The sequence below is a fragment of the Sycon ciliatum genome, chromosome 3 (assembly GCF_964019385.1).
Source record: "Sycon ciliatum chromosome 3, ocSycCili1.1, whole genome shotgun sequence".
Taxonomy (NCBI): Eukaryota; Metazoa; Porifera; class Calcarea; order Leucosolenida; family Sycettidae; genus Sycon; species Sycon ciliatum.
The window spans coordinates 24169643-24180106 of record NC_088645.1 but is presented as its reverse complement, the minus strand read 5'-3'; the positions used below and the strand labels follow the sequence as shown (position 1 = coordinate 24180106).

Sequence of the window (10464 nt, the reverse complement as noted above, 5' to 3'; positions counted from 1 at the left end):
TCGCGCATGCTCATATCACACATGCACGCGACTAGACGAGACAGTTTGGGGAATGCCATCACACAGGAAAACAACACATCATTTTACAACACCTGCCCCCTTGATGACATTCCACAAAATAATAAACCGACACCACGTTCCACATGCACAACAGCAAAAGGAACCACAGCAAAACGGAAAAACCAAAACCAACCAACAGCTTACATTGTAGCACAACAAAACTGGGCCACGACACAGGGCCAAACCAAGACACAAGAGCCGACGCTCTCAACCAAGCCGCACCACAGGGCCAAACCAAAAAACACAAGAGCCGACGCTCTAAACTCAGGCACACGAGAGCCAAAGCTCCAACAAAATAATATAACAATATGCGCGCAGCAGCGCAAAATAAATCTACAACGCAAATTAATGCAGAACAACAGAACGACGAGAAGAGCAACATACCGACAACCAAACTCAACAACACAGCAACGAACTGAACAGCGAGAGAAACATGATCAGACAATTAAGCGAGCAAGACAACAACAAGACGAACAACAAAGGACGACACACAGTCGGTGATGCCAGACTCATCCACTGGCCTCTGGCGAGCCACGGCCACACGCTCCATGCGGTACCTGCCGTCCCAGGCTCCAGTCCCCAGCTTCTGCCGGTCCACCACCTTCTCTGCCTCCTCTCCGCGTCTTCTTCCGCTTCCACCAGCTCCTCGTCTCTCCTCCATCCCCACGCTTACTCTCTAGTTGTACTATTACTTGTATTAGTTGTTGACGACGACGAACAGACTCATGACAAACTTACTCATCCTCTGCGTCCCGGGTTTCGGCACCACGTTGTAACGGAATCTCAGCCATTCCGTTCCCCGGGACGCAGGACACAAAGGACAAGACTGGTTTGTTTTACATAATATATTTGGACATTACGGAAAGGTAGACTACTCTGACAGAGACGAACAAGAAGACTGACAAAAGGACTCTCGACTACAACATCGCGCATGCTCATATCACACATGCACGCGACTAGACGAGACAGTTTGGGGAATGCCATCACACAGGAAAACAACACATCATTTGGCCCAGAATCTGCGAAAACCAGGCTTAGGGTGAAATTTCACAAAATGACTTTTTTCCCATTTTCAGCTTCTACTGGGCATGGGAGTTCAGGAAACAAAATATTACAGGTGTGGGTCGACTCATAGTGGTATTAAAAGTATCTCAAACACACCAGGGTATTGTGTTAAAAAATCCAAAAAACAAACAAAATTGTTATCACAGGAAAGAAATGAAGAGAGATCCACCAGAGTGAAGGAAGAGACATGGATGATTTTTGTTTAGGTGACATGACAAGGTAGGCATGTGGGGGCAGGCCTGTTGTGGCCTCTTGGTGCTGCAGGCTGTAGCCGCCATGCACAGTTCTGCATGTTTTGTTTGCTCCTCACTCAGCACATTCTGGGGCTGAATACATGTACTGGCATGCTCTGGCGCTACACACCACAAGGAAACCCGACTCCAGTCGAGATGGCACCTTTTGAAGGGTAAATCTAGTACAACTGTTCAGAAACCAGAAAGAACACGGCCTTTCAAACTGTTCCACTGTTCATAGTATGCGCATAGTGTGCTGGCGTGCTGCAGTGTCTGCTTGGTGCTGACCAGCAAGTGAAATCTCGCGATTATCTCGGCACGCCGTACAATCCCTGGCAGCTAGCTGTCCAGCGAGGAAAGTCTCGAGTGGAGGCCTCTCAATCTGCTCGCTCATTCGCCTGGCATTCAGTAGCACTTCATCGCCAAGGACTTCAATTCAAAACAGTTTTCACACTGCGCTTCAAGCCTTTTTCCTCGTGAACTTGCTGCAAACGTATGAGCTCTGCTGCGCGTGTTCCCTTTGCGTGAGGCCCAGAAACAGCTAGTATCTCCATACTTCGATTGGCTGGATCGATGTCGTCCAGGTTCTCCTCGCTATCGCCATCACGACTCTAACTGGAGACGATTTCTTCACCATTTTCCGCAAGCAGCAGCTAGCGCAGAAATTTCGCCATTCCTGAGTGAAGGAGATGGAATCCGTTCGATCAGCTCAAAAACTCTTCGCTGTGACTAGAGGAGTAGCAGGGAATATTCTACCGGAAGCCCTTTGACTTCCCTGACTGCTGAAACCCTTCCTGCCATGACTGCTACTTCTTCAAACAAGCGAGATTCTCTTTGGTTCCACTTCACTGCACTCGAGCGTCGACGCGACACAACCTTTTTACAAAACATCATTTTTCTCAAAAAAATGATTTTCACCCTAAGCCTGGTTTTCGCAGAAGTTGGGCCATTTTACAACACACCCATTCTGGTTGAAGAAGGTGGGGCTTTGATCAGAGATACGAAGTACATCCCAAATTCGTTGTCGTTCATGTGTGCGTGCTCATGTGTTTGTCTATGTGCGTATGCGTGCACGTATATGCGCTTGTGTGTTTGTGCTACTCAGGTGTTCAAGCTGGCATGGAAGCACTGAACTCGCACCCGACTGCACTGCACAAAAGCAGCATTCAGCAATTGCCGACCGGCATGCTGGGGCCGGCAACTCCCCCGAGCGGCAACACTGCAACGTTCACCGTGGCCCGACACCCGCACGCGAGCAGTGCTGCACACAGCTACGGCCACAGTGACTCTCCAACGCTGGCATTGCTACCCGGGGGGAATGAGCAAGGCCCGGCACAAGTGATGACCTGGTCACGGCAGACCATCGGGGGTAACACTGCTTACCTACCACAGTTCTCACAGCTAGTAACACAGCAGGCGGGTGTTCAGGGTGCGCTACCGCCGTTCTACCTGCCTCCGTTAGCCCACCATTATCAGCAGCAGAATCAGCATCAGCAACAACAGCAGCAGCATCAGCCACCACCACCAGCGCCAGCTGTAGAGCAGCAGTACGCAGTGCCGGTGGCTGCGTCCGTGCGCCCCAGTCCCCCAGCGCCGCACAGTACCACTCTGGGCGACAACCGCATACGTCCAGATTCAAACGGGCCGCCGCTACCTCCGAGTCATCCGTATCAATACTGTTCAGTGGAAAACCCAGTCTTACTCCAGACTAAGTCAACGGGAGATGCCACATCTAGTCCTGCAGCCATGCGCAAGGCCCCACAGACGTACCGACAGGAGCCAAGGGAGGCTGAGCAATTGCAGTGCGGCGAGAAATTTCTGCAGCGGCAGCCGTCCATAGCACCTCAACAGCCGGATGCGTATCCGGAGATGCCCTCCAATGTACCTGCTGTTGATTCACACAGGGGAGAGCTCTACCGGTGGCACACCGCACGACAACAGCAATACGCCATGATGCAAAGGGAACATGCTGTGGAGGTTTGGCAACGGCAAAACCAGCAGAGAATGTATCAACAGCAGGCGCAGCGAATAGCTCACCACCCACACCAGCAACAGCAGCATCTTCAGCAACAATGGCAGCAGCAACAACAGCAGCAATGGCAGCAGCAACAACTGCAGCAGTGGCAGCAGCATCAGCAGCAACAGCAACAGCAACAGCAGCAGCAGCAACAACAACAACAACAACAACAACAACAACAACAGCAGCAGCAGCAACAACATGAACAACAACAGCAGCAGCAACAGCAGCAGGTGGCTAATTCACGCCGTCCTCCCCCAACGAAACAACAGAAAAGCCGAGGGGGGCAGAGGATGGCTCCCCAAAAAGGGCTCACTGGAAGTCAGCGACTTCAGCGAATACAGAGGCAGCACGAGCAGAGAAAGTACTCCCCACTTCAGGCATGCAGACAATATCAACAGCAACATGTACATATACCTAGCCCCATAGGCCAGGAACACCGTTACTCACAAACAGGCACTGAGCAGCAGCAGCATCACCGTGACATTGACACCCCGGGACATGCAGGCAGCGTTGCGGTTGGGACAGCGCAGCCTCAAAGTGATTCACTGGCGCCGTCCACGTTGCAGGGAGCCCAGACACTACTGCAGCGGAGCCTCCGTGCGGATGTATCTCATGCTAGCCAAGAACAGTTCACAAGCCAGCCGGCGCACCTTCCCACCGCTGCAGCTCCGAGCGTGCCGGAGCAGCAACAGCCGACGGCGCAGGGCAAACTCCATGTGGTCGTCGATTCCTTCGGCCGGGCAGCCATCCTGAAGGGCAACGAGATCATTAGTACGTGCCACGCCAGCACCATCGGTGGCGCGATTCTGCGCCAGCCAACCACACAGGAGTATGCGCAGCGCTTCAACTTACTAAAACTGCAGACACAGCAGCAGCAACAGCAGCACCAGCAGCAACCCGTGCCTACTGCCATGCCTTCTCAACAAGGTGCCCAGACCGGAGTCAGCGAGGTCAGACAGGCTGTTGCCGTGCCACCGCTGGCCAACCTGGCGAAAGAAAGTCGGACCAAAGCTCGCCAAGCCAAGATCGGCAAAGCTACAAGGAAGGAGACACGTCGCCAGGCGCATGGCCAAGACCAGGCTGGGAAGGCTACAGCCTCTCACAAACACCTGACCAGGTTGCAGTTGGAGAAGAACCAAGCCCGCAACTCCAAACAACATACTAGTAGCTTCTACTACGATGTGAAGACGGATGCGGCGCGCAACCGCCTCGGCATGTCAGGAGGCTTCCCGGCAAACTCCAACCTGCGGGCAAGGAAGCTGGCAGCTGATGCAACAGAGAGTGAAGTGGTGCCGGTGCGAACACCTGAACAGCCCGACATGGCCTTACCCAGCACGTTAGTGTCCACACAGTTGCAGCAGCAGCAACAGCAACCGCATTGGCAGGAGCCATTACAGGACCGGGGCCAGCCGTTGCAGACGCAACAAGAAGAGCAACAGCAGATACAGCAGCGGTGGATGCCACAGCAGCAGCACGCGCAACGCAAGCAGCAGAAGCCAAAATCATGCCATCACCGAACACAACAGCAGGATTTGGGACAAGATGCAGAGTACGCGGCTGAACACGTTTTGTCTCCTCGGGATGATAAGCAAATCGGAAGTGGCGAAAGCAGCACCCTGAAGAAGCTTCTTGTGTCACCAGTAGATCCCACCACCCAGGCAGGAAGAAGACCGAACCATAAGAACATTGCAGCGGATAGTCTGTATAGCCATCCCATATATGGCTTGGCGAAAACTGACAGCGCTCCTGGGACCAGCTCAACTAGTGCTGTCAGTAGCACCGTCGGTGTAACTCAGGGAGAGGATGACAACGCTTCGCAGGAAATCGCTGGGCATCTTCAAGCCAGCCCTGGTGGTACGTCACAGACACAGCAGATCGAAGTTGAGTGTGCCGCCTACATGTCGGCATTTAACGGAGTACACCTGAGCTCCTATTCCGCTGCCCGAAGAGCAGATACGCCCACCACGATGGGCTGTGTCGCACGCGAAAATACGCCGAACTCCCCAGAGAAAGCCGAGACGCCAAGCCGCACGCCCAGTGGTCACGGTAAGGCATCAACGAAGCACTCTGAGCTTGATTGCAAAGCAGGCAAGCCCGGTGAGCCAAACGACGAAGCCAGCGACCAAACCGGAGCCCATCCACTGCTCACCGGAGAAAGAACTGATAACCCGCTGACATCGCCGGAAACAACTCCTGTGTCGAGATCACCAGCAAAGCAGCCAGAGTTTAGTGGTGCTGACACCAGCGATGACGACGACTTGGTTATCGATGTGGAGGCGATTTCCCCAACCGACACACTCCAGGTCGATCTTGTCAAGAGCCTCTGGGTGAAGACCGAGTCAGAGGAGATTGTTGAATGTTCGCCACGAGCTGTTGTACCGGCTGCACCAGAGCATGGTACTGATTCAGAAAGTGATCATTCTGGACTGCAAGCAGCCGGCGGCGATCAGCTTGCAGCGGGCGTCAGTGCCGGAAAGCCGCCATCCACGCCCCGGCCTGCGGACACTGCACTCTGGCTTTGTCCCAATCACCACTGCACTGCAGTGGCGAGCGGCCACACCAATTTAACGGCAGCAGCAGCAGCAATGGTGGCGGGGAGCATGCCCGCTGGTGGTCAGCCTACAGCAAACGTCATGACCCAGCCGCGTCCAAGCACAAGCCAACAAAGCAACACCAACTGTCAGGAGCAGCAGCAGCAGCAGCAAGTACAGGACACGCTCACGTCACCTCAGAGACGCGCGGTTGTTGGCCTGTCACCTACGATGCCAGCGGGATGGGACAGTCTCTCCCAGGCTAGCTCGGAGAGCAGCGAGCCAGCACACAGCAAGGAAGACGTGTCTCCGACTTCTGGCATCAAGACGGACACTGACAGCGATCACAACTACATTTCGTTCAAGCTGGGCTCTAATGGCAAATCATGTTTTCTACGTCGCCCATTCACGAGACCCAGGGCTGATCCGTTTCTGTCACCTCCATCCACTGCGCAAATAGTTCACATTGTGACACAGAAGAGGAAAGCTGGGGCTGAGGCTGGCTCAGAAGTGCAATCCGTTTCTGCCCCTGGTACGCGGTGCGGAGACGTTCCGGAACCGGGAGCTACTCCTGAGAGTCCTGAGCCAGCTAGTGCTGAGCAGTGTGACATGGAGACGGCCGTAGACGCGGGTCGGCCCTCGCCAGATGCAGCACCGCTTGAACTTGAAAGAACACCGGTAAGTGCTGCCTCGACCGAGGACAGTGTGAAGACGGATGCTGCAGGCGGTCTGTCTAATGCACAGACCGACTGTGGGAGTGCCAAGGACGTTCACGAGCCACCGCAACAACTTGCCGTAACTCCAGCCGCCCTTGAACGTGGTGGTCCCGACGGAGCCTCGCAGCCTTCACCGATACCACCCGTTGCTGCTGACGGAAACGGCGCTTCTACAGAAGACCTTCCAGCTTCTCGTAGCCACCCCGTTGCAGGGGATAGTCCAAAGAGTGAAGGGGATAGTTGTGAACTAGATGTATCGTCCACGGTGTCACCAGCCCCTGCCTACTCGCCTGCCGAAGGAGGGTCTGATCCTGCGGAGCTCGATGGCCAAACTGTTGCAGTTGACAGTTTCTGTGATGAAACGAGCAGTGAGCACTCGCCGCCAACACAGCCAGAGATGGAACGAATAGCTGATAACAAAGACGCCTGCCCTTTGAGCATTGCGCTGGGGGACACCAGTGTTCACAATACGCCCCCAACTACTTTGGGATCCCTCACTGCTTCTGCACAACAATCCTTCACCGAAGAGCAGGAGGACGATGAGGAACCCAATGCGCGAGCTGAGCGCACACAGGAGAATGCATTAGCAGCTTCTAGCAGCAGAGGAACACCACACAGGCGCTCAGAAGATTCCAAGACGACGTACAGTCCAGTTGACTATCGAAGCACAGATTCCTACCGAGTACAGCCAGGCTACGGATCCGCTGCGGCTTGGCCACTTGGTGACGACAGCGGCTGCGTGCACGACAGCAGTGCATTGTGTCAGCAGACTGATCCATGGCAAGGCGGAGTCGAGCAGCCCATGCCGTCAGCACCTGCTTCCAGCAGCACCAGCAGCAGCAGGGTAGGGCAGTACAATTGTTTAGCATCACCAGTCCAGGCAGGCCCTGCACAACTACAGTGGCCGTCTGGAAACTATACCCGAGTGTTTGGGCAGCCAGCCCCTGGCGGAGGGTTGCTTGCATCTCCAACGTATTCACCTACCACAGCCGGTATGCCGTTGCCGCCGATTTCAGCACTGCTCTATCATCGGTCCCCTCCACAACCAGCGCATCATCAACAGCCGCAGCAACCGCCGCCTTTCAGTCTCACCGAACCTGGCTTAGCGCATGGTACTGGCGTGGAACGGCAGGTGTGTTTTCCGAAGAGCAGCAGCAATGATCCGCTTCACATTGACACGGGGCCCGGTACTACAGCTGCCACTTCAGTCACTGCTGCCACTCCTGCTGCTGCTGCTGAGGATGATGGCAATTCTAGTGATGCTGACCAGCATCCTGCCAAGAGAGTCAGGCACAACGACTCGAGCCAAAGTGTGAATGCTGGCAACTTGACCCAGTGCCAAGGCGGTGCCCCAGCTGCTTACGGACGGCCGTTGGTTCGACGCCACTCCATGAATCCTCGCCTGCGACTGGTGAAGGCAAGCTTTGCACCGAGCAGTGCCAGCATTAGCAGCTGTAGCTCCAACAACAGCAGCTGCTCAAGTATCAACGCAACAACAGTAGCACGACTTAAAGCCGAGCCGAGGTGCTCAAACTCACCGACACCAGTCAAACAGAGGCAGCAGGAGCGGTCATCGCCCTCCGACACGGTCACAGGCGAGATGGTACAGCAAGAACGTACCATGCCGACTTTACGTGCATCTGCCGTCAACCAATGAAACGTGAACCAAAATGATGGCATCGTGACGATTGCAGCTGGCTATACAATGACTGTAGGCTACCGACTAATTTTGCAGAAGAACCGTCTACGCTGAATGGGATACTGTTTGGTGTATACACTCAAATTCAGTGGCCAAGACAGGAATACGTTAGCGCAAGGTCTCTGCCAAGCTGTAAACAAGAATGCGTTTTTTCTCTTCTGCAATGTGTGTGTGCGTCTGTTTGTGTGTGTGTGTGTGTGTGTGTGTGTGTGTGTGTGTGTGTGTGTGTGTGTGTGTGTGTGCATGTGTGTTTGCGCGCGTGCGCGTGTGTGCGTGCGCGTGTGGGTGTGCCAAGGCGAATCAGTTCACCTTGTATGTAGTGAACGAGAGTAATTGTGGTCTTTTCCACCCCAGCTGTCATGCCAATGTAGGACTGACTTGATTTTTCCTTGTGATATTCGCTGGCTGGCTTTGTCCTTGAGAAGCGATTTCATTTAAGTGTGCCTTGATGTATCCTTGACTTTTTGTTCTTGTTGATAGGCATTGCAGCTGCATTCAGCTTCTGCGTGCGTGCGTGTGTGTGTGCGTGCACGCGTGTGTGTGTGTGTATGTGTGTACGTGTGTGTGTGCGTGGCTCTGCTGTTTGTTTAAATTCCACATCCGCTTCCTTTCCGTTCTTTTTAGCTGACATGTACCTACTAACCCTCACATACTTCAAGTAACCATGGAAACTGCAATGCATTAAAGTGACATTCCGCATGCCGTAAATAATTAGCTCTTTTTTTCTTTTCCTGTTAGGTAGGCCCAGGTTTCGCCCCTTTGGTGATGCCGGTCCTTTTTTAAAACCCTTTCTGTAGCTCATGCAACTCACATTTTAACATGCCAACTTTCAAGAAAATATTATAGTGATGCTGGTGAAGCATAATGTGTGTTGCATAGGAAAGCCCATCTCGTTTGCTGCATGATGATTGATGACCAATTTGCATCCCTGCTTTGAGTGGTTGACTTTCAGGGTGTCACTGTGTGTGTGTGTGTGTGTGTGTGTGTGTGTGTGTGTGTGTGTGTGTGTGTGTGTGTGTATGTGTGTGTGTGTGTGTGTGTGTGTGTGCGTTGGCGGGATGTGGTTGTGGACGACTTCAACCGCATTCATCCACCTGTTCCGGAGAGGGAATGGCTCGACACTGCCCAGAACTGCTCGGAGTGGAGGGAGGTCATCCACCGTCGTCCTCAGCCTCGTGATGTCTCCGCCGAGCCAGAGTATCGTTGTGCTTGCGGGAAGACGTGTCGCCGCCCCGGCGATCTCAAGCGCCACGAACCTTTCTGCCAGTTGCCGCCGAATTAGTCCTTTCGCTATCATTGCCTACGGCAATGGGCAAGTTCAAGGTGTGTGTGCGTGTGTGTGTGACTCTGATTTAGCCACCCACACTAGTAGCAAGTATTACCTTCACTGGGGGCAGGGGTAACTGCAGTTGGATCCCGGGATGGATACGCTGATGCCGTCAATCCTTTTTCTGCACCTTGTCCTCACCCACTTACTGAGGTGTGGTGAGCCCATAAGTGGGATCATTTTCAAGTCCACCCAGAGTTTTGGGGATTTCAGGGGGTGTCGGCCGTTGGGCGGTTTAATAGCCAATTGAGTCATCTTTCCAAGATTCCTTTTGAGTCTCTCTCCCCTCTCCCGGGGAGACCCACGTGACCAGTTTTGGCAGTGAGCAACAAGTAAGTACAAGTGTGTGTGTGTGTGTGTGTGTGTGTGTGTGTGTGTTTGTGTATGTGTGTGTGTGTATGTATGTGTGTCACTGTATTGTAGGCGTTGCTGTGTGCGTGTATGTACCATACATGTACGGACATGTGTACTGTGCGCGTTCCTTGCGGGGTATGTTAGCGCATGTACTGCATGGAGGCATGTGTGAATGCATACGAGCGACACACTCGCGTGTGTGTGCGGCTGTGTGCAGGTCGCTCTAGAAAAGAAATTACCGGTAGATCTACCATGATCTACTGTCCCTGCTTTCCCAGCCAGGAAGTAACTTCAGTTGAGATCTACATACTCCGATCCCTGGGAGTGGTGAGTGTGAGTTCGCTAGTCTGAAAAGGTCGTCATCAGGCCACACAGGGAGTCGTAGCATACAATGACAGAATTATGTAGATGACCTGGTCCGCAGTTCGTCAAGCAGGGCGGGCTGACGTGCCCCTACCA

General features: G+C 53.6%; 1 protein-coding gene across 1 annotated transcript in view; it reads left to right on the top strand.

The window, feature by feature from the left end:
- Positions 1–9280, top strand: part of LOC135811815 (protein split ends-like) — an 18028-nt gene extending 8748 nt beyond the window's left edge. The window contains exon 3 of the mRNA XM_065325061.1: positions 2464–9280. Coding sequence (XP_065181133.1) covers positions 2464–8282 — 5819 coding nt within the window. The 3' untranslated portion in view covers positions 8283–9280. The remainder of the gene's footprint in view (positions 1–2463) is intronic.
- The last annotated feature ends 1184 nt before the right edge of the window (positions 9281–10464 follow it).